The sequence below is a fragment of the Ornithorhynchus anatinus genome, chromosome X1 (assembly GCF_004115215.2).
Source record: "Ornithorhynchus anatinus isolate Pmale09 chromosome X1, mOrnAna1.pri.v4, whole genome shotgun sequence".
Lineage (NCBI taxonomy): Eukaryota > Metazoa > Chordata > Mammalia > Monotremata > Ornithorhynchidae > Ornithorhynchus > Ornithorhynchus anatinus.
Genome location: NC_041749.1, coordinates 113,461,271 through 113,488,840, shown reverse-complemented (window position 1 = coordinate 113,488,840; position 27,570 = coordinate 113,461,271). Strand labels below are relative to the sequence as shown.

The 27,570-nt window shown below is 61.4% G+C and overlaps 1 protein-coding gene across 6 annotated transcripts; it reads left to right on the top strand.

The window, feature by feature from the left end:
* Positions 1-26,500, top strand: PDE4C (phosphodiesterase 4C). 6 transcript variants are annotated; one of them, XM_029050294.2, is made up of 17 exons: positions 1-422; positions 13,285-13,476; positions 13,702-13,738; positions 14,072-14,142; positions 14,333-14,382; positions 15,327-15,439; positions 19,406-19,499; positions 20,423-20,533; positions 20,930-21,102; positions 21,526-21,624; positions 21,787-21,951; positions 22,187-22,286; positions 22,675-22,829; positions 23,404-23,526; positions 23,892-24,074; positions 24,511-24,840; positions 25,459-26,500. In XM_029050294.2, exons 1-17 carry the CDS (start codon positions 166-168, stop codon positions 25,594-25,596), a joined length of 2,391 nt encoding a protein of 796 aa, XP_028906127.1. In that variant the 5' UTR covers positions 1-165; the 3' UTR covers positions 25,597-26,500. The 6 variants fall into 6 exon arrangements, with proteins under 6 accessions (XP_028906127.1, XP_028906125.1, XP_028906126.1 ...); XM_029050292.2 differs by lacking the exon at positions 25,459-26,500 and having other exon boundaries at positions 24,511-25,348; XM_029050295.2 differs by lacking the exons at positions 1-422; positions 25,459-26,500 and adding an exon at positions 9,066-9,562 and having other exon boundaries at positions 24,511-25,347.
* The last annotated feature ends 1,070 nt before the right edge of the window (positions 26,501-27,570 follow it).

Below are 27,570 nucleotides of genomic sequence, written 5' to 3'. Positions count from 1 at the left end.
GCGCGGAGTGGACAGAGCGAGCGGAGTGAGAGTCTTCCTCTCCTCCACCGCCGCCTCCGCCACCGCCACCCGCCGCCCCGCAGCCACCAGCCGCCCAGCCGGAGCAGCCTCCGCTCCGGGGCCGGCCGAAGGGAGTCCCGCACCCGCCTGAGACGACGCCCCGAGATGTTGGCTGGAAAGCCCAGCCCCTCGGCTGCTTCGCCGGGCGCCTCGCCCGGCAGCTCGCCCCCTAACTCACCCCAAAATTCGCCCCACAATTCGCCCCACAATTCGCCCCGCAATTCACCCCTCAACTCGCCCCTCAACTCGCCCCTCAACTCGCCCCTCAACTCGCCCCTCAACTCGCCGGTGCTCTTCAGGAAACTGCTGGTGAACCGGAGTATCCGCTTGCAGCGCCGCTTCACCGTGGCGTACCCGCTTTGGTGAGAGGTCCCGAGAAGTGGGAAGGTGGAGGGGGACGGGGACCACGGCACCGAGAGGGGCCGAGTGGGGGTTCCAGGGCTCGGGATCTCGGGGGCGCTGTCCACTGGGGCCCAAAGGTGGGGAGCGGGGGAGTGCTCCTGGGTGTACTGAATCCCACTCCTTCCCGGCGTTGCCCTCGTCCCGTCCCGGCTGCTCAGCGGCCCCGGCCGATCCAGGGAGAGCCCAGAGCGGAACTGGGGTAGGAGGACCCGGGTGGGGTCGATGCCCTTGTAAAGTCCCCTGGGGCCCAGCCGCTGCGCCGCCCAGGCGGAGAGGGAGGGCGGAGCGGGGCAGAGAGCTCCTCGCAGCCCAGGAAAGTGTCCAGCCGGAGCGAGGCAGCCCGGGATTGCGGGGTGGGGTGGGGGACGGGGGGACGGTCCCGTGGCTCAAGCAGAAAACTGCGCTTCGTAGGAGCGGCCCCAGGGGTTCCATTCCCCCGGGGCGGGGAGAGAACGTGGGGGTCTGGGTAGCGGGACCCCGTTGGCAGCATCTCCGGGCCGGCGGGCGCGACGGGGAAACCCCGCGAAAAGATCCCGCCCGGGATCTCGGTGGCGTCGCTTACTCCGGGCTGGGCGCCTCTCCCGCCAAGCCTCTCTCGGGGCTCGCAGGCCATGCTTGTGGCGTAAACTGTCTGGAAAGCCCAGGAGCCTCGCGGCCAGAGGGGCAGGTAGGAAAACGCTGACCGCGGGGACGGAGCTTCGCCGGGGCTTTCCGTCTGGAGCCGCGTGGCTCTGCGGAGTCTCGCCTCCGACGGGATAGGGAGAACGTCATCCAGGTAGGTAGTTGCCTTCCCAGGTGAGAGACCGGCCCGGGTCTCGCAGGTGACCCGGTGCCAGGTCCCCCTCCGGCTCCTGTCCCGCAGCCCTCCCCTGGGGCGCGTGGAGAGAGGTGACTGATGACCGGCTGGCTTTCTGGTCGCTTTGATCTCCCATCCCTCCCCCCGGGGGTCCCCAGAGGGAGTTGGAATCGTTCAAATTCACTGGCAGAGCGGGGTCTTCCCAGACCCGCATCTCGCTCACTTAGGTGCAATTTACTACGGACCGCAACGGGAATTGCTCCCCGGCGGGCGGAGCGCCAGAGAGTCAGCCCCTATCCCTCGGTTTGTAGCGCCGTTCCTTAGTTGCTTGTTCACAGGTGCATCCGGCGGCCGAGGAAGCCGTACCCAAGGGTGGTTCAACTCATTGGCTTGCATAGGTTGCGGGGGGCGCGGGGGGGGGGGGGGGTTCCGTCTCAGCCCCTTTGCCGCGGGGAAAGGGCTGGGACCTGTGTTCTGAGTTAGCTGGGGGAAGGAGAAGAAGGGAGTGGTCGGCCCAGATCTGCCCTCCTTTGGGGACCTCGGGCATTGGACAGTAAATTCAGTCCCGCCAGATAAATCCCCCCTCACATCCTTCTTGAGATACCCCCGTGCCCGGGAATTTACTAGCCACTCAAAACACACCCGAAGGCATATTTCACGTTTTTTAGTAGCCTCTTCTCTTCCCTTTCCCCTACCCCCAACCCCTCCGAATTTCTCCCTAGAATGCAAGGCTCTGGGCTGACCGTTTTATTTCATCCCTGTCCCCTCAAAACTAAACCTACCCTCTCCCCGCTCCCCCCATCCCACACACACCATGGGGCTCATGAAAAGTCGGAGGGGGGGGGGGGCACAGAACATAGTGTCCGGTTCTGCCAGCTGGGGGCCGGAGGCTGTAGATGCTGGGCCGCAGCTTTGGACGAGATCCGTCTTCTCAGCTGGCAGAAATGCAGGACTTCGGCCAAGTCTAAGGTAGGGCAGTGGGGTTCTTGCCATAGGTGCACATACAGGGGGATACGGAACGTAGTCATGATGCCCAGTCTCGCTGCTGGGTGTGGTACGTCCATGCGAGTCGGGGACAATTTGAAGTGGTGGAGGACACATCCCTTCCACTGTCAGAGCCCCACTCTGGCTACCGCTGCTAGACTGGGGAGGAAGCATGTAGCCACTTTCTTCGGCACCTCCCCACCTGGGAGCTAGGGGAGGGAGTTTGTGTGGGGCGAGGGACGGAGGTGGATGCTGTGATCGGGGGGCGGGGGGGCCTTATCGGGCATATTTGCAGGTGCCCCAGGGTTAGCTCTACCCTGAAACCCGGCAGCCCCATCACCAGTGCCGTGCTTTTCCGTGCTACCCTGTGGTTGCCACATAAAGTAGCATCCGCGAACCAGAAGCCGGGGACGAGCGACTAGGAGGACCGGCCTGGGGAGGGAACTAGGTGGGGGAGTGGCAGGTAAGGTTCAAAGAGCTAAAGGATCAGAGCGATCCTATTAGGGTTCTTTTCAGCCCTTTCCGAAGCTTGCGGTCTTGACTTCACCGCCCCAAATGGAAATCCGTGGGACATTGACTCCCATCGCCCCCAGAGGGTTAATAATAATGTTGGTATTTGTTAAGCGCTTACTATGTGCCGAGCACTGTTCTAAGCGCTGGGGTAGACATAGGGGAATCAGGTTGTGCCACCTGGGGCTCACAGTCTTAATCCCCATTTTACAGATGAGGGAACTGAGGCACAGAGAAGTTAAGTGACTCGCCCACAGTCACACAGCCAAGTGGCAGAGCTGGGATTCGAACTCAGGAGCCCTGACTCCAAAGCCCATGCTCTTTCCACTGAGCCACGCTGCTTCTCCCCCTGAGAGGCCCTTCCTGTGCCTACCCCTGCCCTGGATTCCTGGATTCTCTTTCCCCCCAGGTTAGGGTCAGTTAGAAAGGAGGGGTCTTCTCTTTAAGGACCATGGGGCTGGGTGAGAGACAGCCACTCCCCTATCCTCAAGAGTGAGAGGAGACAACCTGGCTCTGGGTGAAAACAAAAGGGCTGAAACCCTGTCCGCCCGGGTTGCACTACCACCCGGGATCCGGAACGAGCCGGGCCGGGCAGGGGGCCAGGCGGCAGGGAGACCGAAAACTCCAGCTGCCACTCTCACACAGGCCCCTTTGTGTCCAAATCCCGAGGGGCAATGCCCATCAGTCGTTTCCCGGAGGCTCCTACAGTGGCTCAGGACACCTGGGGGCTGGGGACTGCCTGAGGAAGGGTCTGGGCACGAGTTCCCCACGGGTGGGCATGTGTGCTGGGGTTCCATGCCTGCAAGTGGCCTTGATTCTGTGCGAATATGCATGGATTCGCTGTGGGTGCCTCAATTCTATGGGTACACGTGCGTAGATCCCGTGGATGTCTGCATCAATTCGTGTGTGCGCGCGTGGGTGCGTGCGTGTGCAGCGTACATGGATCCAAGGACATATACTTGGATTCAGTGCATTTGGGCGGATGTGTGTGTGCAAATGGATTTGGTGTAGCACATGATTTCTGGGTGTGTATGTTTGTGTACAGACTCAATATGCGTGTGCAAAAGCTCCGCGTGAGGGTAATGGACTCTATGCGTGTCTGTGAACTCCATGGGATATACATGGCTTCAATGCGTACACGTGTACTTGTGTGTGCGTGCACGTACTCTGGACACGCACGTGTGAGACAGAGGATGGTGACTCAGGCGGACCTACAGGTCTTGACCTAAGCTTCTGTATGTCCCTGAGTCCCTCTCCCGGGGCCTCACCCGCCTCCTGGGGCCCTGGCTCTGGGTTGCTGAGTCCCCACTGGTCCCAGCCCTCCCTCCTTCCCTTCTCTCCCACCCCCGCCCTGTGTTCCCTTCTGTCCCTCTCCCGGGGACCCGGCCATCTGCTTTGGAGCTTTCGAGTGTTTGTTGTTGGAAGAAGACGCTCGGGGCAGCGAGGAGGCCACTCCCGGGATGAGGCTAGGGACCGAGCTCCCTGGGAAGCGGGACTAGGACTGCGTGGGGCGGGGGGGGGCGCGGGGACGGGGACCCCTTCCCTTTTCCCACACACCGCCCAGGGGATCCGCAGAGAGAGACCCCACAGAGAGCTCTCCTTCCTCCCTCACGTCCGTCCGCCCCCCCCCCCCCGCCCCCGCCTCCCCGATCTCCAGTTTCCCTGGGTCTGGCTGGCTTTCCCGGGCCAGTTCTCCCCTCCCTTTCAAATACAAAATAAAAATGGTGGTATTTGTTAAGCGCTTACTATGTGCAAAGCACTGTTCTAAGCGCTGGGGGATACAAGGTGATCAGGTTGTCCCACGTGGGGCTCACAGTTTTAATCCGAATCCCGGCTCTGCCGCTTGTCAGCCGTGTGACTTTGGGCAAATCACTTAAATTCTCTGTGCCTCAGTTGCCTCATCTGTAAAATGGGGATTAAGACTGTGAACCTCATGTGGGACAACCCGATTACCCTGTATACCCCAGCGCTTAGAACAGTGCTCTGCACATAGTAAGCGCTTAACAAATACCAACATTATTATTATTATTATTATTATTAATCCTCATTTTACAGATGAAGTAACTGAGGCAAGCTGGCAAGCGGTAGATCTGGGATTAGAATCCACAACCTCTGCCTCCCAAATCCAGGCTCTTTCCACTGAGCCACTTTCAGTTCGTCCACCAGCTCTCCCCGCTGAGACCCCCCCCCCCCCGCTCCGGCTCCGTGGCTTTGCTCAGCCGCCCCCCCCCCCCCGTCGCCACCCTTCTCTCCCACTCTTCCAGTGGCCGTGGTCCCTGCCCGGCCAGTTCTTCCCTCCCCTCCCCTCAGCGGGCCGGGGGCTGGCATCTCTCTCTTCCCTGTGCCGTCGAGGGAGGTATCTCCTCGCGAGCCAGCGGGACGGCCGCAGGAGTGGGGAGCGGGCGGCGCAGGCGAGCAGGCGGGGGTGGCGGGAAGAGCCAGCTCCGGGGGACAGGAAGCACCCTTCTCTTTGGACCCGCCAGCGGTCAAAACCGGCTGCGGCCTCCCCTCTCCCACAGCGGGGAACGGGAGCGGGAGCCCCGCGGGTACCGGGCCCCGCCCCTCTCCGCCCGTGCGCCCCGTCGGCCCAGCGGAAGGAGCCGCCCGGCTCGGAGACGGACAATCGGCTGATTCTCCAACTCTGGGGCCCGGTGTGACGCGGCCGTCGCTGACGTGAGCGGGGACAAGGGCCGCGCTTGTTCCTCAGAGGGCTTGGGCTGAGCGGCCCCGGGGACAGCGGGAACGAGAACAACGGGAATAGGGACGGTGCGGACGGGGAGAGCGCCGGCCGACGGATCATGCTGGCCCTCAGGCCCGGGGGCGGGCAGAGGCTGGGAGGAGGTCCCCGCCGGAGACACTCCTGCGGCTGGTAGCTCTCGTCCCGGGAGCGACCCTCTTCCTCTCCTGGGCGGGATAATAATAATAATAATAATGTTGGTATTTGTTAAGCGCTTACTATGTGCAGAGCACTGTTCTAAGCGCTGGGGGAGACACGGGGGAATCAGGTTGTCCCACATGGGGCTCACAGTCTTAATCCCCATTTTACAGATGGGGTAACTGAGGCCCAGAGAAGTGAAGTGACTTGCCCACAGTCACACAGCTGACAAGTGGCAGAGCTGGGATTCGAACTCATGATCTCTGACTCCAAAGCCCATGCTCTTTCCACTGAGCCACGAGCCAGGCCCGGCGGGTCAAGGGAGCCCTTTCCAACCGGGCTCGCCCTTAGGAAAACCGCGAACCAGGCCTGGCTCGGGGGCAGCGTGAAGGTCCGTCCAGAGCCAGAGTCAACCCCTGCGGGGCCGTCAGTCGGGTGGGGACGAGGGGACTTGACCCCGGGGCGGAGCTGGCCGGGCCGAGGGCGGGGACGGAAGCCCCTGGGTGGTCCCCAGCCGGACTCCCGGCCGCCCCGTCCGTCCTGCTCTTCATCATTTTTATTGCCGCGACGCGGACCCGGGAGCTCTGGCGCCTGTGGCCTCGGTGTTTACACTCATCTCCGCGGCCGCTGCCAAGCCAGAATGAGCAGGGGCAAGCGGGGAGAGAGGGAGCTGGGGACGGGGCGGTGGGCACTGCCCATCTGGGGCTCCTGCCCCCGAGCTTGGCAGATCTGGCTTTTCCGGCCAGAGCGCTTGGCGCTCCCGGGGTCATGCGCTTCCCCGGGAGGTCTGTGCCGCCGCGATAGGGGTCAACCCCCGTCGGGCGCCTCTCCAGGGTCGGTGTTGCACAGCGACCGCCAGGAGGCGCACGGACACTGTGCGTCCCCTCGCTCCTTCCCGCGGCCGGTGCTTTGCCGCTCTTCGAAGCCTCGGGCACACGGAGGAGCGCTCGCTCCGCCAGGCAGGGGAAACCGGGAGTCCGAGCGGGAAGGAGCGGCCCCGCGGCTTCGGCCCCGAAGTCGGGCCGGCTCCTGGGTCCCGGGGGGGGATCTTATTTCGGACCCCCCGGCCTTAGCGTAAAGGGAGGCAGTTGGGGAGTTAGAATGAGGGCAGAGCCGGGCGGAGGACTTTCCCCGACTTAGTGGGGAACAGGGGCCTTGCGGCGTGGAGTCTCAGTGACCTCCGGGAGCCGAGGTACCGGGCTTGAGAATCAAAAACTCATTTATTCATTCATTCAATAGTATTTATTGAGCCCTTACTATGTGCAGAGCACTGTACTAAGCGCTTGGAATGTACAATTCGGCGACAGACGGAGACAATCCCTGCCCAGTAACGGACTCACAGTCTAAACGGGGGAAGCCGCGACACCCAATGGAATACGGAGAGAGTCGGGAGTCTGGGAGGGGCTCCGGGGCCCGAGAGGATCTCTCCTCTTGCTGGTGATCCAGGGCCCGGGGCATCGCGGGGTTTCTGCGTAATGGAAATGGCCGGACCCTGACCCCGTGGTCCCCCGGCGGGGCGGGCAGCGGCGGAGCCGGACTCAGCCACATGCAGCTGCTCGGGGGCCTCAAACGTCCCGGAGCTAAGTTTAGAGAGAAAAGAAAATCAGCTCCCTTCTACCCCCCCCCCCCCGCCCCCCGCAACATCCCCCCTATCCCCCCCACCCTTGGCCAGTTTAATTCTCCCCTTCCCGGTTGCCTTCTTCTTTGGGTCCAGCTAACGACGCAACCCCCTCCCATCTCGTGGATGGGTGGCAGAGAGGGAGTGCGGAGGCTGTTGCCTAGGCTCGCTCAAGTGAGTGGGTCAGGGTCGGGGGGACGGACAGGCGGGGACGGGGACGGATCGTTAAGCCACAGGTGGAAAGTGACCTTGGAGTCAGGGCCGAACTCAGGCAATCTGGCTCCCCGATCCGGGAACGGGGTCGAGACTTCCCGATCCAGTGACCTTTCGGTCTCAGCTCCTGTCCCCGAGGGCTCGGAGCGACGTGGGAAGCGTGTTCCCGTGTGTGTCTCTGCCGAGACTTCCTCCCGCCGCTCTATTTGCGCTCGGACGCGGCCCGTTTGCTTTGGCTCAAATCCGGGCTTCGCCCCGAGGTCGGACAACTGACCGCTCCACCCCGCCGGACTCCCCACCGAGGAGCCAAAGGTCAGATTAGGCAGGTGCGTGTATACAGAGAACGGGGTCCCTGGGGCCCCAGGAAGGGGGACTAACTCTGCTTCCCTCCCCTCCAGGGGCCCCGTCGGGGAGAAGAGACCCTGAACTTCAGTCCCGGGTTCTCGGCGCCTCAGCGACCAATGAGAAGCCCCGCCGGCCCCGCCCCCGGGAGAAAAATTAGGTCTTTCTCGCAGGGGCTTGGGGGTGGAGAAAGGAGCAGGGGCCGAAGCCCCCAGGCCCGGCCGAGGCTCTCACCCAGACGGTCCTGGCCTCCTCACGCTCTGCCTTAGACCTCCCTCTTTTCTCTCCCCCGCCTCCCAGAGTCGGTCACTCCCGCAAAGATCGGACATCAAAGGGCATCGGTCACGCCGAGCTCTGGCCAGCCCCTCCCAGCCGGGGCGCGGTATCTAGAGAGCCGGGGGGCCCGAGGGGCAAGAGAAGCGGTGGGGTGGGGGGCGGGAGAAAGGGCGAACGGGGGAGGGAAACTAAACGAACGTCGATGCTGCTACCCGCCCCCCGTCCCCCCAAACTTCCTCAACCTTGCCGTCGGCCGCCAGACAGCGCTCCTTCCCCCTCTGTGGGCTCGGTGTACGTTTGTGTATTTATCTCTGGTACAGTATGTCTGAGTGCGGTTGTGTGTGCTCGGGTCTGCCTACGTACGTGCCGTATTCTTGAATAAGGGAGGAAAGGAAAGTCTGTGTCTGTCTATAGGTAGTGTGAGTATCTGAGTGTCTCTTTCTACAGGGTACACGCGTCTATCCCTGGGTCGTATTTGTCTACGCGGGTCTGTCGCTACGGGGTGCCCGTGAGTGTGCGTACACATCCCCGGGTGGTTTTCCACAGGGAAACCTCCGTGGAGAACCAGCAAGGGAGAGCCCCCCGATTCCTGAGCGCCAGACCCTTCCCCACTTGCACCTCTCTGCCTAGGCAAGGACAACCGGGGGTCTCCGGACTCGTCCCTCCCGGGCCCCATACTTTAACCCTTCATGATCGGGTTCAGCCTCTGCCTTTCAGATCAAGGGGACCTCCCTGGCCTACCTTCCAGTCCCTCCCCTCCCCCCGCCCCACATGGTGGGTTGGCTTCGGCCTAGAGTCGCCCCCCGTCGCCCGCCCCCCCCCATCCCGCGCCGCCACCGCCTCGGGGCTGGAAAGAGTTAAGAAGAGCCGCCCCCCCCCCCCCCCCCGTTCGCCCCCCTTTCCCGCCCGGCGCTGACATCACGGCGGGGCTGGCCGGAGGCGACAGGGGAGAGGGTGGGGGGTGGGGGGGGCGCGCGGCGAGTGTCCTGCGGCGCGCGGCTTGCGCTCCAACTTGGGCGCTGCAGCTGTTGGGGCGCCGAGCGCAGCAGCCGGAGCCTGGGTCACTGAACAGAGAGGGGCACGGGAAGGTAGAGCAGAGCTGGGGGCCGAGGGCAGAGTGGGCAGTGGGGGGAGGCGCCGGGCATGCCGCCCCCTCCCCGCGGGGCCCACGCCTTAGCCCCACTGCCCGGACCCGGCTCCGAGAGCGCAGCACGGCAGGCAGCTCCAGCCCGAGCCCCGAGCCATGTCCCCACCATACTCGGGGTCTCAGAGGAGCTGCTGCTGCTGCTGCTGCTGCTGCTGCTGCTATCGCCGCTGCTCCTGCTGCCGCCCAGGGAGGAGAAAGAGGAAGAGGAGTGAGCGGCGCGGGGGCCACCATGAGCCTGCCGGGCAGCGGCGCTCCGGCCGTGCGGCTCTGCAATGGCCACCTGCTCGGTTCGCCTTGCGCCGTCAACCGGCCCATCGACATCGTAGGGAAGCGCAGACGGTAATGACCCCCCCTCTCAGGCCCCTTCCCCCAACCCCGAGCTGGGAGGGGGGAGAGGGCGGCTCAGCCTCCTTCCCCCATTCGGCTGATAGCACTGTCAGCAAGTGGTGGGCTTCGGGAGCAGAGCGCCCCCTCCCCCGAAGGCGGTCCCAGCCCAGACTGGGACTCAGACAACTGGTGGCATGGGGGAGAGGCCTGGGGCTAATCGAGTGTGGGGGTCCAAGACCAGAGGAGCCCCCGACTAGGCCCCCCAACCCTTGCCAGGCATTGATCTCCCCCCCCCCTTACTTACTAGGGGCCCCTTTCTTTGGGCAGTGTTTCAGGTAGAAGCCTGGGAGCCCTGGGAGAAGGTTTCTCCCCGCTTGGAAAAAAGTACTCTCCCTCTTGACTGACCTGAAGTGTGAGAGCTTCTACCACTTGTTACCCCCTTGCCATATTCCCCAGCCTGGGGTTCTATATTTCCCCTAAAGGGTCAAGACTATGTGCTGCGTAGGGTGGGAGGGGGGCTGCTGTATGGCCAGGGAGCAGAGCCTTAGGGTGGGGGAGGTCCTGAGCCCAGACCTGCCCCACCCGGCTCGGACCAGCTTGCAGCTGTCTCCTGGGCTAAGATTAGCCCACATGGAGATGGTGAAGAGGGAGTCTGAGCCCTAGAGACTCTGGGAAGGGTGGGTGGGACTGGTGCAGAGAGATTTCCCCAGAGGGCTCTTTCTGAGGAGGTCAAGGTCTCCCTAAAGAGAGAGGGCCCCTCTAACAGGATTCCTGCCAGAACCATTCCTCTATCTCCCAGTTATGGTGACATGAGCCCCTTGCTTAGGGAGGGGGTGTGGTCATGCCCTTGAGTTTCAGTGGCAGAGAGGAGGGCTGAGAGCCTGAGCACTGTGTCGGCTCTCCTAGGCCTTCACCATGGTCGAGGGTCTAGGACAGTGATCATGGAGCTGGGATCTGGGTTTTCTTAGTCATACAACCCTCACACCTGCAGGAGTGGGGCCGCAAGGTTCCTGGGCTCACTCAGGGCAGTCTCGACTTGAGCAGTGGGAGTGAGTTCTAGGAGGGGCAGAAGAGGCACAGAGCCAGGTGTGGAGGCGAGGAGGTTTGGAGAGCTAACAGGAGGCCACCAGGGAGAACCAGGCCAGAGGTCCCAAGGTAGGATGCAGGGACCAGGTCTCAGAGTGATTGGAGCTGAGCTGAACCAGGCCAGGATGGGCACAGAGTTGGCAAGGCAGCTGGTTGCCGGACGTGTGCCCTGGCCATCAGCAAGGGAGGAATGGGGTGAGGTCAGTGCTGGAGACAGTCATCCAGCCAGCAAGGAAGGCACATGGAAAAACTCTGAGTATCAGAGTGGGCAGAGAAAGCCACAGGGAACCAAGCAAAAACCAAATGGGCTTGTCCATCCAACCAACTCCACTCGCCTCCCCAGTGGAGATGTCAGAGAACCAGGGACCTGGGCACCTGCTTCACACCCACTGGCCTCAAAAGAGGTGCCAGATCCCTAGAAGACTTAAGAGAGGGGTGGTATGGGCACTAAGGCCCCCTGTTTGGGGGAGAGCATGACCCAGTGACCTGCGGGGACTCTCCCAGAACCACACTCCGTGTGTTCTGGATGCCACTGGTGACTACATTTCTGCCCACCTCCACTTTCTCCCAGCTCACTTCAGCTGCTCCCCACTTCCTGCCACACACACAGAGTGTGTGTACCCAGGGATGTGGAGACACATACACACACACACACACACACACACACACACACACACACTCACACACTTTCACCTGGACACACATTCCCGCACACAGTGATCCCCATAGATTCACCAGGGATTGGTTGTGTGTGCATACACAAACACATACACACACACACACGCACACACGTCATAGCCCAGTCTCTCAGAAAACCGTTTAGCCGCAGGCCTGGCTGTGGTTTCCGGAAGGAGCAGTAACACCCCCCTTCTAGGGCCAGCACTGGAAGAGGGTGAGCGGGCATGTTGCTTCCAACCCTTGGGGAGGGGGAGACCAGGGGAGGGTGTGGGTCCTCTGCTTGGCCAGTGGCTTTTGACTGCCCAGGTCATTCAGTCGGTCTCCCACCCCTGTCTTTCTCTAGGAGAGGCGTGCCCAGCAGGATGGTGGGGTGATGGTGGGGCGGGGGGGGGAAGCCACAGGGATGTGAGCTTCCCCCCCTCCCAGGAACCTCCCCTCATTTAAATAAACCCTGAGCTGGAGTCACAGCAACCCTGCTGTTTCCTAAGAGCAAAAAGGGAGTTCCGGGGATGAATCCAGTGTTTTTTTCCAGTGGGAAAACCTCTGGAGAACCTGGAGGGATGGGGGACCAGGGAACAGAGGAAGCAGGAGGCGACCTTCGTGCCGTCCCTGCCGTGTTCTCCTACCCAGTGCCCCAACCCTGGTGAGAAAATCAACCAAAAAAAGCACCTGAGCTGTTGACTCAAGGGTACACTGTCCGTCTGTCCTAACGGGAGAGCGCTCCCAGGGAATTCTCGTGTGCCGGAGCCGCCTGCGTCTGGGCTGCGGAGATTCGCTTCATTAACCACTACAACCCTCTGGTCAAAGTAAACGCTTTGCCTCCAGGGCCCCACCCTCTGCCCCTTGCTGTATTCCCTGCACTCCCCGGGACGTGGGCGATGATGCCGGAGAAGCCGACAACTGGGCGGCCCTGCCTGGGGGCACAGAAATCCAGGGGGAGCTGGGGAGAGGGCCAAGCGGGCCAGGCTTGGGGACGGGGGAATCATTCTTCATGCACTGTACTCCTCCATCTTGTTACCCTCCTGAGCAGGATGGATGTCAGGGGCCTCTAGTGGGACTATGGGGTCTAGCGAGAATGGGCAGGGGTGGGGAAAGGAACAGGTGAGAGAGGGGTGAGACTGGGAGAGCTGGGATCCCCGATTGGTTTAGAATAGAGGGAGGGAGAGTGGGAAGAGAGGGAGGGAAGGGGACAGTGGGGCCATAGCTCTTCCAAACTGAGAGAAAAATAGTGGCACAGGGAAGGAGAGGGGGGTGAGACTCACCCCCAGGGAGTCTGCGACCAAAGTGGCAGGAGACCCCAGGCATCCTCGTTCCCGGGGGTCCCTGACGCCACCCAGCTCCTCTATGACCTGCATTTCCTCTCGACTTGTTGGGAAATTTGGAACAAAGAGTCTCCTGTGCCGCTGGCCCGTCTGCAGAGTCTCTCTCCCCAGTGAGGTCCAGCAGCCGGTGTGATGACTCACTCATTCCCACTGAGCAGGCTGGGGAGGGATGGCGGGGTGGGGAGGGTTGTGTGTGTGTATCTGTGTGTGTGCGTGCGTGTGTGTGTGTGTGTGTGTGTGTTGGGGGGAGCTGGGGGAGGAGAGGGGAGAAGAGGGGAGGATTGGGGATGGCTGGGAAGTTACGAATTTACGCAGTTCAAGACAGCCAGTTTACCATCTGTCTGGGGCAGGCCGAGAAAGATTGACGGCGTCGGGGATGTTTAGAGGAGGTTGAACGATCTTCGGAGAGGGGGAGGAAAACTCCCTGTAAGAAGAGAACAGTGGTGAATCCCTGGCAACCCTGATAAAACTCTCCTGCATCCCCCTTGCTTTTTCCACCTCTGGATGAGACAGATGAGATGAAAGAGCGAAAGAGAAGGGAGAGGGGGCTAAGAGCTGGCTTAGGTGATCGGGAGGGGAGGACACGACAGACTCAAGCCAGGGGGAAGGTCCACTCCACTCTGACTCTCTCTCTTTTCCCTTTTGCAGCTTTGACCTTGAGAATGGCCTGTCTTCAGGAAGAAGCCCCCTGGACCCCCAAGCCAGCCCAGGCTCAGGCCTCATCATCCAGGGGAACTTTCCACACAGTCAGCGGCGTGAATCCTTCTTGTACCGCTCTGACAGCGACTACGACCTGTCGCCCCAAGCCATGTCCCGGAATTCTTCAATCGCCAGTGACCTGTAAGTAACCAGGGCTCCCCAACCTATCCGGGGCTCTTTCGAGAGACAGAAAGAGAAAGGGAGAGGAAAAAAAAAATTCTCTCCCTACTTCTCTTCCTTCTTTTCCCCTCTGCCCTCTTCTTTTTTCCTTCCACCTCTCCTACCTCCTATCTCTGCTCTGCTGCCCGAGTCCTCTCGGCTACCCTCCCTCTTTGGAAAATCCCTGACAGTCTGTTTCTCTCACAGACATGGAGAAGACATGATCGTGACCCCATTTGCACAGGTGAGTGCTTTTCCCCCCGTCCTCTTCTCCCCCAGTCTTGGAGCAGGGTCCCCCCCAACCCATTGCTTCCTGGCTGCTGGGACCGGTTCTCTGGGAAGGAGCCGCTTGGCCCTGCACTCCTGCTGGCCCTAAGCCCCCACCGTCATCTCTGGCTCCCATGTCCTGACCCACGGCCAGAGCCATTGGACTCTCCAGCAGGGAGGTGAGGGTGGTCGGTTGCTAGGAAGGGAGCAGAGTGGAGTCAAAGGATTGAGGAGGGGGAATTCTGGAGCCTGAGAGGGGGAAGGTTCGACCCTGTCACCAAGGCTTAGGGAACTGCGCCTCTTCACCCAGGTGCTGGCCAGTCTGCGTACAGTGAGGAGTAACTTCGCGATGCTCACCCACCTGCAAGATCGAGTGGCCAAGTGAGTGGGGAGGGGGACGGGAGACGGGAGGGGCCGGGGGTGGGGGGTCGGGGGGGAGGAGACGAGGAAGGATAATGGCATCTGGGCAAAATGACCCTCTGGCAGCCCTGAGCTAGGAGTGCCTGACTTGGGTCCTGAATCCCGCCATCACTGCCCCCGTGGCCCTGAGCCGCCCCGTTGTATTCCTTAGGAGACCGTCCGGCAGTAACTCCCCCTCCGGCAGCAAAACACCTCTCCCAGGTAAGAGCAGGGCGAGGACTCATCTTCCCGATCCTCGGGCCGGACTCCAGGCCGGGATTCCGCACGCTCCCTTTGGCCTCCCGGCTCTCCCCACCACTGCGGGGACGGAAAGTCTCCCGCTGACGTCATCCCTTCCATTAATAAAGCTCCCGGCGCGCGGCCCCGCCCCCCGTTCGGGGCCCCTGGGACCGCCTGCACGCCAGCTGCTCTGCGCCTCGTGCGCCTCTCCCTCCTATCCCTAAACCCCACCCCCACCCCAAACGCGAGTGCACCCATGTGGGCACGGGGAAACACGGAGAGCGGTCAACTCCAGCCGGCTATGTCAGTCTTCGGAGCTGGCTCCTTGCGATGGAGCTCAGGAAGGGGAGAGGCTGACCTCTGGGAAATAAGCCTGGTGGGAATGCAACTTTTTCTGGGAGCTACCCCAACGGGAGGCACGGCCCCTTAGAGCCCAGAAGTTGTTTCCCGCTGTGCCCCTCCCCGTGTGAGGGGCTGGGGAACCGGGGGCGGGCTGGGGGGGGGGGGAACGGACGGACCGGGGTGTCTCCTCGTAACGTGTGGACCTCAGAGCCAACCTCCCCGCCCCTCCCCGCCCCCGTCCCTGGGCTCCCTCTTGCTGAGTCCTTGCAGCAGTCCTTGTTAAAGAAATTCCTACACGGTTGATTCAAGTGATGAATGCTAAATTGAATATTATGTTGTGTGTAATTTGCAATACAGATGCCCACAAAGCTCCCTCTTACCCTCTCTCTGGCCTGTCTGTGGGGCTCGAAGGTAAGGAAACAATGTGTCAGGAAGTCCCCGAGCCCCCTGTAGAAGAGGCCTGTGTGGAATTAAGGTCTGTAGGTGGAGACTCAACCACCAGTGACCTATAGGAGATTTGCTGGTGGGATTCAGATCTTACCCCCCCCCCCGCCCCCCACCCCACTACCACACTCTCCTCACAGAGGAAGCCTGCCAGAAGCTGGCGATGGAAACACTGGAGGAACTGGACTGGTGCCTGGACCAGCTGGAGACCTTGCAGACCCGGCACTCGGTCAGCGAGATGGCGTCCAACAAGGTGAGCCTGCCAGCCCCAGCTCTTCCTGGCCCCAGGGGGCCCGGGAGAGAGGAAGGAGAAGTGGTGCGGTGCTGGTCAGGGCCGTCCTGAATCGCTGGACCTGTGGGAATTCATTCATTCGTTCATTCAATCGTATTTATTGAGCGCTTTCTGTGTGCAGAGCACTGTACTAAGCGCTTGGGAGAGTACAATACAACAATAAACATATTCCCTGCCCACAAGAGCTTTGAGGCAGGAGAGGGATTTAACTCTCCAGTGCCCTGATCCGCACCACCTCCTGAGGCTGCTTTACCTGAGGAGCTCTGTAGAGAGGGAGGGCTCCTCGGGAATATGGCAAAACACCACCTCATCTAGTGCCCGGGGGTGCAGCTACTGGTTCCCCAACTTGGGTTGGACTTCTCCAATCCTATCCGAAGGCATCTGTGCTTCTCTGTGGCTTGGTGTCTGCACGCCCCCACACCCCCGGCTCCTCCCTCTCCCTCCCTCCCTCCCTCCCTCTCCACTACAATGCCACTTTCTGCAAGCTGGGGTTGGGGGACTTTACACACTTGTGCAGACCTTGCCACCAGGGCCCCGGCCACCTTTTCCTCCCTCCCCCCTTTCCTGTTTGCTCTGCAGATGTGGTCGCGGTCAGCCCGGCACAGCTGGATCTGTGCGTCATCTCCTTTTCTCTCTGTGTCTCTAAAGTAGACTTAAAACCAAAAGGAAAAAAAAAGCTCAAAGACGCCCCAAGCCTGACCTCACGGGTAACTGCTCTGGTTCCTGGTGGTGACAGCACCCTGCGTCCCACAGACCTGCAGGAGAGGAGGGGCCCAGGGAATGTTTGGGTGTGAATATGTATATTTGTGTGCGTATGTGTGTGTGTACGTATGTATATATGTACGTATGTATGTTTGTGTGCGTGCATGTGCCTAACTGATTCTGTCCAGTAGGTCTCCCCGAAATGTGTGTATTCCCGTCTCTGTCTTTGTACGTGTGGATATGCCTGACCAGGACCTCTGTCAACTGTGAAAATAACCGGGTTTGGAAAGGCTCAGGGTGGCCTTAGGGGAAAACCGCTCTGGGCTGAGGGTGTTTTGTGGGGGTGGGAGGGTCTGGGAGGGGGGCACGGCCTGGGTCGGATGACTTTTCTAAAGGACTCCTGTGGAGCCGGTGGCCATAGTTCCAGCCTCCAGGGCACCTGTTGGTCACCCTCTAGGGTAGGGCACCCTCTGCAGTACTTGGCAGAAGCCAAAAATAAAACAGTAAGAACAGCTGGGCTCAGAGCAAGGGGCTTTCCAGCTCTCTCCCAGAGCTGCCCTGGAGGATTTGGTTGCAGAGGGTGGTCAGCTTGGGAGAAAAGGAGCTGATTTTCCAGGAGGGCCAAGGGAGGGGTATGGCAATGTCATGCCTTTGCTGTGACAGGCAGCCCTTTGGAGCTGCAATGTTCTATTACCAGACCCCCCCCCACCCCCCGCCCAAACCGTGTCAGTTTCAGTTCCCTAGGACTTCACTGGGGGCTCAGGAGGCTCAGGCAGGATGACCTTAGGAGGGGCCCACCCAAGGCTACGGGTGTCTTGTGGATATGGGGGGGGGGAGGAGGAAAGGGGGGCCAGCATCTGTTGAGGGACCCACACGGAGCTGGGGGCCAAAACTCCAACCCGATCTGAGAAGGACCAGTCCCTACAGAGCAGGGGAAGGGAGGGATCCCTGAATGGGGAGCCACGCCCGACCTAGAGTCTGCCCCTTCCCAGGGCACTTACGATTTGGAGCCGGTTCCTTCCTCGAGCCCTGGGGTGGTCTTGAGGTTGGAGAGTTGCCTACGTGGAGCAGTTGAGTAGAGTGGGGTGGTCTATACGGTGTAAGGGACTTGCCATCTAGATGGGGAGGCTCGGGGCTTGGGGATCGGTGCTCAACGCTGCACTCTTTGAGGCTCGGCAGAGTGACTCCAGAGCAGGGTCTCGCCCACTGGCTCTGTGAGACCCTCCCTCGGGGCGCTTCCCTGGTCCTTGCCTCCGTTTCCCTCTCCGTGAGATGGGTAAAATAGTTTCCCTTTCCCTGACTCCGTGCCGGCCCGGGGGGCTGTGAGGCCGAGCGGACTGGTGGAAAGAGACAAGGCTCCCCGTCGGTCCTTTCCCTCCTCCCGGCCAAACGGCCACAGCCCTTCGAAGGGCCCCGTCTGCAGTGGGCTGTCCTCCGGCAGCAGTGGGTGTCAGCCCGTCCCCATTAGCGTCCAGCTCCGCATGCCAGCCGCCGGGGCTCCCTGTCTGGCCAAGCTCCACTGCAGAGAGGAGGGAACCCTCCCGCCCTCTCTCTTCGGGAAGGAGACAAAGGGATGGGGAGCGCGGAGGGCGGCCAGTCACGGCCGAGGAAGGGTTAATCGGATCGCCGCTCTTCCCCGGGGTCTTGCGGCGAGGCCGGCGCCAACCAATGACCGCTCTCGCTGCTCTCCTGCCCCTGTTGCCGAGTGCTTTCATTGGCCGGGGGGGCGCTCCCACGCGAGTCGGGAGGAGAAGGGAGGGGCGAGAAGAGGGGGGGGAGGGGTGAAGGACGTCCCCGTGTCGCACGCGGGGAGCCCCAGCTGGGTTGGCGCAGACATGCAGCAGGGACGGAGCCCCCCGGCCCGGAGCCGGCTTCGCAAGCTCCGTCCCCGAGGCGCCCTCCGGCCAATTCCTGCTTCCCGGGGGTACGGGCAGCTGCTGCCGCAGGTTCATCCCTGGATCCCTGGGAGCCCGTGAGGCTGCGGCCCGGGGGGCCGAGCTGGGCTTCCGCTCCTGCCGCGATGCCCGAAGCTCGGGCGCTGCTCTCCGGGGCCCGGGGCGGCAGCGAGGTAAGCGGCTAGCCCGGCCGGCGGGCGGCGGGCTGGGGAAGGGCTGGGTTCCCGGTGACGCAGGGGAGCGGAGAAGTGACGCGAGGAGGGTGCCGCGCCGCAGCAGGGGCGTCCGCCTTATCCTCGGGGTCGGGGGAGAGCCCTCGGGGGGCGGAGGGGATTTCCTACGGAGCTGGAGCCCGACCGACTCCTGTCCTCTTTCACCCTCGCTCTCCCCCGACTGGAGGGAGGCGTGGGGAGATGGGACGAGGAGGGATGAGAGAGAAGTCTGGGGTGGGTCGGGAGGAGAGGAGCCCCGAACTGCGCAGGGAGTCCCAGCTTAGACCCGTAGTCCCCGCTTTTCCATGCTGCCGCTCCGGCTGCTCCCCACTCTCCAGGCAGAGGAAGGGTTAAGCAAAACTCAGCTCCTCTACCCCGTGCAGCGAGGGGGACAGGCCGGAGGAGCGCCCTTCTTTGGTGAGGTCTGGAAGGGGCAAGGGAGACTCCTGGCGATCCTGCGGCTGAGCATGGGTGAGGCTTGGTGAGACCCGACTTGTCCACCCAAACGGCACTGCCCACGTGAGTGCGCCCTTCGGAGCACACTCCCGTCTATGTGCACACACCCACCTGCTCGCCAGGGGTACTTGCTTCTCCAGTACCCGGGAGAACAGGACACCAGTTTCACAGATCTCAGACCTAGGAAACGCCCTTGAAGTAGGGGCTGAGAGGAGAGTCGGGACCATTAGGGGCTTTGACAGAACTTCTTCAGGTCTCCGGGATGGCAACAGTAGCTGCTAAAGTAAAACTCGGCTGAAGTCCTACTACTTGGCCCCACGCTACGGGCACCCGGGACTCATCACTACTTTGGGAGTGGAAACAGGCTCCGAAAGAGGCGTGTGGACAGCACACTGCCGGCGGAGCTGGGAACAGAACCCAGGAGTTCTGGCACCTCAGGCTAGGAGTGCGTCCATTAGACACAGGCAGCCTGAAGAGTCCCAGGCAGTGGACGCCCTCCTCTTCTTCCCCCCACCCTCAGTTCAGGGCTGTTCCGAGCGAGCGACTTTCCCTCCCCAGTTTGGCTCCGTCAAGCCCCCTGGGGTCTCCCTGTAAGGTCCAGCAGGTGAGAGAGACCCGAGTCCCCAGTGCGGCTTTCTGAGCCTTTCACTTTTTCTGTACAGTTCAAAAGGATGCTGAACCGAGAGCTGACCCACCTGTCGGAAACCAGCCGCTCTGGAAACCAGGTGTCTGAGTACATCTCTCGTACCTTTCTAGGTGAGAGGGGGGGCCCAGGGGCCGAGACAGGGGAGAGTAGAAGAGAGGGGCGGAGGGGACAGCTGCTAGAAGAATGTCCCGTGGGTTCCCTTTGCCCCTAGAAAGCTTGGAGCAATGAGAGAGTGAGAGGGGATAGGGCTGCAGAGAGGTGGCACTCCCAATCTGCGCCCCCGCCCCCCTCCCCCCCCGCCCCGCAACCTTTTCTCTGGGACTGTGCTTCTCTGGAACTTGTCCAGCGGAGTAAGGGCTCTAAAATCTGAGCGACAGCTGCTCCAGCCTGATTCCTACTCTCGTGGAGTAGCCGGCCAACAGAGGGAGCCGGTGCCCTCAAAACTCCCCCAAATGACTAGGAGCTGCTCCTCTCCCCGAGATGATGGGTTCGTTCTCTGAAGGTCCCAACCCCTGTCCCTGGGTGCCCTCGGCTGTAGATTGAGTAGAGCAAATGGACTCCTGAGGAGGCGGCTGGGTGCTTTCCCGACCCCGTGCTCGAGGCTAGGCCCAGACAGTCTGACTGGGATGGGGGAGGAAGGGGGGCAAGGATGGGGTGGCAGGGGAGGGAGGGAGCGGGGAAGGCGGGGGGGGGGGGGTCCTCTGGTCTTTGGTTTCCCACTGCTGTCTTTTCCACCAGCTACTGGAACTGAGGGACTGGAGGAAAGGGGCAGTGGGTGGGGGGTGGGGGGAAGAATTTGGTCTTTGAAACCTCAGTTTAAGGGAAGCACCAGCATTCCTCCACACATTGTCTCTCGTCGCTATGGCAGCGGTAATATTATTAGACCCAACTTACGTCAGTTCTTGGTGTCTAAATAATATTAGAGGGGAGGTCAGTGTGGCGCGGGGCGGCAGTCCCGAGAAGGGAAAGTAGACCAGAGTTTTTCCAGCAATTTAACTCCATCGGAAACTGACAACTGAAGATACTTCTCCAGGCTGGGCAGCTCTGCAACCCATTCCTAAGTGGGTGGTGTGGAACCAGAAGGGGCAGCAGCAGGCCCAGAGTGAACCCCAAGTGACTCACAGTCCTGGGAAAAGACTCCTGGGTTGGTTTTTAGGGTTTGTGTGTTGTTTTATCCAGACACCTCCTCTCCTTCCCTCCTCCCTCTTTCCCTTAGGTCCTCCTGGTCCGCAGTGCAGGGGAGGGGCTGGGGAGTGGAGAGCCAACAGCTTGGGGGGTGGAGGGATGACTGGTGGGGGCCCCCTCAGTTCTGTGCCTGTGGGTTGTGAGGTTTAGCCCCACCCCTGGTTCTCTAGTTCACAGTCACTTGTCCCTGGCTGGGGGTGTGGGGAGCTGTGAGCCCTAGGCCTCCAATTAACTGGAAAACATGTGCCCCTCCCGCCACCCCCAGATCTGAGGGTGAGGGGCGTAGGGTGGGAGGATCCCATGAGACTGCCCACTTTCTCACCCCACCTTTCTCTCTCTGGCTGCTTCCTTGCAGACAAGCAGCATGAAGTGGAGATTCCCGCCGTGCCTAAGAAAGAGAAAGAGGAGAAGAAGAGACCCATGTCCCAGATCAGTGGGGTGCGGAAGCTGACCCACAGCTTGAGCTTCTCGGGCACCAGCATCCCCCGCTTCGGCGTCAAGACCGACCAGGAGGGGCCTCTGGCCAAGGTAAGCGTGCCACCGCCCAGCCTGCTGGGGCCCCCTCTGGGCTGGGGCGCCGGGCTTCCCAGCATCCTCGGCAGACCGCTTGCTTCCCCCCGCAGGTGGTCTTGGCCTCGAACCTTTGCCCAAGCGGTCTGCCAGACCACCTCCCAACCCTCCTTCCCAGTGCCGCTCCGCTGGGCTCCAGGAAGCTTTCCCCGATCCACCCCTCCTGCCCTGCTATTCGGAGCCCACTTCTCTCCCTCAGCTTGTTTGTGTCGTTGCTAGGTCTCTGTGCACCCTTGGGCGTGGATTGTCTGCTTGTCTGGCTTCTTCGATTAGATCGGAGGCTCACTCTCCACCCCGGACCCCATTTGCCCAGGACAGGCTCATTACGCTGGCTGACAGGATGTGGGGCTAACTCTTCCCCTGCTTTCACATCTCTCCTAGGAGTTGGCGGACACCAACAAATGGGGCCTGGATGTGTTCAGGGTGGCAGAGTTGTCTGGGAACCGGCCCCTCACAGCCATCATGTATAGCATCTTCCAGGTACGGCGGCAGGAGCGGGTGTGGCGGGGGGGGGGGGGGGGGGGGAAGAGGCGCTGCCCTGCTCTAGAAATATTCCCCGATCTGAGCCTCAGGGCAAGGATAGTGGGCAGGAGCCAAGCCCATGGTTTAGCGTGACCCTGCCCCTCTCACTCCATTCCTCAGGAACGGGAGCTGCTGAAGACCTTCCGGATCCCCGCCGACACGCTGATCACCTACCTGCTGACCCTGGAGGATCATTATCACTCAGACGTGGCTTATCACAACAATATCCATGCAGCTGACGTGGCACAGTCCACCCACGTGCTGCTGTCCACGCCGGCGCTCGAGGTGAGGGCAGGAGGTGGGAGGGAGGCCCAGGGCAGGGCAGGGGCCGCTGAGCCCCTCTCTCTGTCAGGGAGTCCTGAGGCCCCCTGACCCCTCCTGACCCCAGCTCGGGGCAGGCCTGGCCCCCACTCAGCCTTGGGCCCAGAGCAGCCGCTCCAGGACTGTCTGGCCCTCCGACTTCTTGGAGGGTGTTGCCTCCATCTGCTCCTCCCCACAAGCCTGTCACCCCTGCCCGCAGGCAGTGTTTACCGACCTGGAGATCCTGGCTGCTATCTTCGCCAGCGCTATCCACGACGTCGACCACCCCGGAGTGTCCAACCAATTTCTGATCAACACCAGTGAGTTGGGTAGTGGGGTGGGTGGGCGTCTCCCCTTGCCCCCTGGTCCTCAGGGAACCGGCCCTGCACTTTTTCTCTCAGGGGCCCGGACGGCAGTGGGTCAGAGGCAGGAATCCGGGGGCCACTGGACTGTTTCTGGGAGCAGCTCCAAGACCCCCTTGGTCCCCACTGGGGCCTCTGGGTGAATCAGGAAACGCCCGACTTCCCCAAAGGGAAAAGGTCAGCTTGTTTAGACACATTACATAGCAAGAGCTGAGCAAATAGTGTCTCTAGGAGGCGAGAAACAGGGGGACCCCTGTACCCTGCTTTATTTTCAAAAGCTTCAGGAGCTGGTTGTGCTTTCTGACACAAACTGGGCTCTCCCCCTTCTGCCCACCCCCTCTCCCAGACTCAGAGCTGGCTCTCATGTACAATGACGCCTCTGTCCTGGAAAACCACCACCTGGCCGTGGGCTTCAAACTGCTCCAGGAGGAGAACTGTGACATATTCCAGAACCTGAGCCCTAAGCAGCGGCAGTCCCTCCGGAAGATGGTCATTGACATGGTGAGGCCCCAGGAAACGGGCGGTCTTCTGTCTAGATTAGACCCCGCCCTGGGAGTCTCCGCATTCGGTCCTGGAATCTACTTCACAGGGGAGACCTTGGAGCAGCCCCCTCCTCCTACACGTCGCTCCCTCTCCGGCTCACCCTTATAGCTGGGAGCCCTGCTCAGACGGGGTCAGAGCCCGGAGGTGCCCTGGTGGCAATCTAGCAGTCCGATTCCAGGGCGACCCACCTATCCATCTCTGGTTCTTTAACTTTCCTCCCAGGGGCAGTTGCGGGGAGGGGGGAGACTGCAGATGGGCTGCAGTTCTCACACTCTGAGAACTCCTGGATCCAGGAGCTCCTGAATCTGCCGTTTTCGGGTTTCCCTTGGGGCCTTGAGTCTGGAGTTTAAGGGCGTGAAGATCTCAGCATTAATGTGCGTGGAGCGCTGTGGAAGGGAAATGATCACTCCGTCCCTAGAACTGTTTCCAGTAGAGAAAGGCAACTAGACGCAGGGCAGTCGGCAAAGTTGAGTGGCCCGTGGGCCCTCTCCTCTTCTCTCTCATCCTCCTCCTTTTTTCTCGGCCCTGGCAGGTGCTCGCCACAGACATGTCAAAGCACATGAACTTGTTGGCGGACCTGAAGACCATGGTGGAGACCAAGAAGGTGACGAGCCTGGGCGTTCTGCTGCTGGACAACTACTCGGACCGGATCCAGGTCGGTGGGGCTGAGGCTAGGAGAGTGGGGCTTAGACCCCAGCGGCGGGGCCCCGAGCCAACTCTCGGGGGTCAGCTACTGGCCGGTGTGACGTTGAGCGGGGCGGCCGCCTGGCCTCATTGGGGTTTCCCGGCCAGGGCTGGGCCAGAGCGGGGCAGGGTGGCCTCTGACTGCTTTCCCCCCCCCCCCGCCCCGTCCCCTCCACCAAGCCCCACCTCAGTTTCCCACATGGAATGATGAGACCCCAGCAACATCCCAGAATCTCCCTGGCCTCCCCTTGCCCCCGCCTCGCTCCGAGCCTGGAGCTGACTCTTCCCTCATAGCTGCTACTTACACTCCACCTCCAAACCCTTGCCCCCCTCCAGGTCCTGCAGAACATGGTACACTGCGCTGACTTGAGTAACCCCACCAAGCCTCTGGAGCTCTATCGGCAGTGGACTGACCGCATCATGGTCGAGTTTTTCCACCAGGGCGATCGGGAGCGAGAGAAGGGCATGGAGATCAGCCCCATGTGTGACAAGCACACAGCCTCCGTGGAGAAGTCGCAGGTCAGTGGAAAAGACCGGTAGGATGATGCTTGGGGAGTGGGGCTGGAGGAAGCCGGGGGCGGGGAGGAATAGCTCCCAAGAGGCCACTATGGCGGCCAACATTTGAACTCTGGAGCACCCTACAAACACTTCTAAGGGGTGCGGGGAACGTCAATCGACCTGGGTTGTCTAGGAGTGGCTGAGGACCCTTCCAACCCAAGAGGAGTTTCTGGCCAGGGAGGGGTAGCGGCGGGGGGGGGGGAGGAGGAGGGGAATGCTAGCAAGTCCTAGTCATGCTTGGGGGGAGCAGATAGGAAGCAGGGGCCCGGACCAGAGGTGCCAAAGGGACCCACAGGGAGACAGAGCCAGGGAAGACAAGACCCCGAGTTGCCTCCTCTGTCTTGTCTCCCAGCTGACCTTTCTTGATCCCGTTCCCTTCTCTCCCCTTCCCTCCCAGGTGGGCTTCATAGACTACATCGCACACCCGCTGTGGGAGACCTGGGCCGACCTGGTACACCCAGATGCCCAGGAAATCCTGGATACGCTGGAGGACAACCGGGAGTGGTACCAGAGCATGATCCCCCGCAGCCCAGACGAGGCGGCCTCGGAGCAGGGCGGGGGCAGCAGCGACAAGTTCCAGTTTGAGCTGACGCTGGAGGAGGAGGGGGAGTCGGACACGGAGCCCGAGGAGCCCGAGGAGCCCGAGGAGCCCGAGAGCCCAGCCGAGGAGGACAACAGTGGCAGCGACTCCCGGACCCTGGCCACCGACGACTCGGAGTCTGCCGAGGTGGAACCGCTGTCCCCCGAGGCTGGGGTCGGGGGTGCCGTAGGGAAGGGCGCCCCGGGGGGCCTGGTGGGGGTGCATAGCTCCAGGCCCCCCATCCTGCTGGGGAAGCAGAAGGAAGCTTTGCACTTTGTTAACAAGAGGACGCTCTCTGGGTTGGAGGCCAGCGGACCCCTACCTCAGCCGGGGAGCCTGCAGGAGGAGGAACTGGGCTTGGATCAGGAAGGCAACTTCACATTTCTCCCCCTGGGAACATAACAGGAAGTGGGGCGCACAGAGCTGCCTCAAGCTGCACCCCGGACTTGCGGCTTTAGGATCCTTCTTTTCTATAAAAGTCTTTTTAAAAAAAGAGAAAAAAAAAACCCAAAGAAAAACTCCCCAGAGGACTAAAGGACATGAGGGATCCTTTTATTTAAATCCAGAACTCAGCCCCGGGCCTTTGGGTGGAACAGGAGGGAGTCAGCTGTCAGTCCAGGCCCCAGGGCCCGTCCCCAGTGGGGGGAGGGGGGGAGGGGGGGGAGAATGGGAGGGAAGGGAGGGAGGGGATCCGGGCCCCCGTACTGGGGAGCCCAGGAGGTTGTTGGAGGGAGGAGGCATCTTCCTGGGAACGGCTCTCTCCAGCTCCGGGCCGTGGACGCGCCGTGGGGCTGGGGACCTTGCAGGAGCAGAAGAAAGAAAGAAGAAGGAGAGAAAGAAGGATGGAAAGAAGACGAGATGGACGGAAGGCAGGAAGGAAGGAATGCAAGAAAGCAAACTTGACTGGATCTTTCCGACCAGAGGCTGGAGCGGCCGAACGGAGTATTGTGGAGTATTTTTTTTTCTTCTTCAGTGTTTATTTTTTATGATGATGGTGGTTGTTATGATTTTATTCAGCACTGCTGCCCGGTGAAGGTTTGCGCATACCTCACACATTGGGTTTGCAATCTGCTGATTTTCAGTGCCCCTTGTGACCCTCTCGCCCACCCTCCGGCCATTGCCCGGTGTGGGACCCATCTGTCCGGCCCTCCAGAGAGGAGCCATTCCCAAAGCAGCTGGCATGATGGGCAGGAGAGGAGGGGCGGGAGGTGGGTGCTGCCTCCTTTGCAGTCTCCCGCCTCTGGCCTGCTCGTCCCCTCCAAAACCACAGGCCAAGGCACTCGCTCTGTTTGGGTTTTTTGGTTTGGTTTTGGGATTTGTTTTTTGAAGGAATCTTTAGAGGTTCCAACTCCATGCGCATCAGCCCTGCCAGAGGAGAAGGCTTCTACGCCCGCCCAAGCCACAGTGACTTCGGGCCATCTTCCCTCATCTCCCCCTGCCACAACAGTGAGGCCGCCTAGATCTTCTGGGTCCCTGGCCTCCCTGTCCGGATCCCCGGCGCCAAATGTGAGTCGAACCCTGACTTTGGGAGCCTGTGATGTAAGTGGCCGTTGTCCCCCTCCCTTCCCTCCCACTCCCCTCCCCCTCCCGGGGGAGGGACTCGGAGGGAGGGGCGGGGGGCCCCCTGCCATTTTTCGGGTCCCTGCGGCAGAGTCTGCAGGGGCGGACCCGTGTTTTGGCTCCAGCGATGCGTAATCCCACCTTGGCGTCTGGCAGAATCTCTGAGGCTTTCCGTTGTGAAAACCGAACCTGAGATGCGAGCTCTGTCCACTCGCTCCCCCTCCCCCGGTCCCCTCCAGGGGCCTCCCCTCTCCGCCCAGGACTCTGGCCCTGGCGATTTCTACCTTTACTGCACAGCTGCCTGCAGACCGAAAGGGAAGGGGAGCACGCGAAAATCCCATCCGTGTTTGACCCCGATGATTGTGCCGGGCCACTCCAGGGCCCAGTTAAGAGAAGCTGCGGGGGTGGGGCCTGGGAGCTTTGGGACACCCTCTAGTGACACAGGTAAAAAAAAAGTGGGTCCCACTGCCCATCCCCATCATTATGCCCACCGGGGTGCCTGTCCCCGCTCTGCCCCGAGGCCCCGGGCTGAGGTCCCATGGGCACCCACCCTCCCATTCAGCCCTGGTTGGGCTCCCCGCCTTGGAAATGAGGCTCTCCCATAGGATTCCTTGGGGAGCGGCTAAATGTTCTCCTGGCTCTTGAAAGCCAAACCGACATCCTGAAAATTAGTCCCTCCAAGACCCAAGACCCTGGGCCCAAGAAGTGAGCAGCAGCAGCTCACAGCCCAAAGTCCCCTTCTCCCCACACCCGCCCCACCGCCACCCCGGATTGTCTCTGACTTTTCGTATCGTGCGTAGGTTGGGTAAGAGATTGGAACGAATCCTTTGGAACGACTCCATGAGGAGGTGTAAATAAGCCACCCAGATAGACAGTTATCCAGCAGGCCCCGAGGGCATGCCTGGAACTATTCCCTAAAGTTGTAGAAAGTCTCTTTTAAATCCCGCCCGGTGGTTCGGCTCACCTGGAAACCGGCAGGGCCAGGAGAGCCGTTATCAGCCAGGTTCCTGCCCTGCCACCGTGCCACCGCTAGCTCACCAAAGGAAGCCCCCGTGCGCCTTTTCCACAACTGTCGGGTCTTGTTCGGCACCGCCTGGCTCGGCTTCTCTCACGCCAGCCTTGGGAGCTTGTCTCGGAGGCAAAGGCCACCCAGTGACAGCACCTCTGATTGGAAGGCTGTGATTTCCAGCGGGTCTGGCTGGGGAGGAAGTTTAAAGGGCGAGCAGCGCCTAGCCAGAGCAACCCAGTGTGTCCTCCAGGAGACAAGCGCCGCTGGACACTGGTGGGCAAGCGGGAGGGACATCCCACCGGGCCAGG

Coding starts and splice junctions, on each gene's coding strand:
- PDE4C (XM_029050292.2), top strand. CDS start 166: ATGTTGGCTGGAAAGCCCAGCCCCTCGGCTGCTTCGCCGGGCGCCTCG. Junction 22,830..23,403: donor GGAAGATGGTCATTGACATG/GTGAGGCCCCAG, acceptor CGGCCCTGGCAG/GTGCTCGCCACAGACATGTC. Junction 23,527..23,891: donor ACTACTCGGACCGGATCCAG/GTCGGTGGGGCT, acceptor GCCCCCCTCCAG/GTCCTGCAGAACATGGTACA.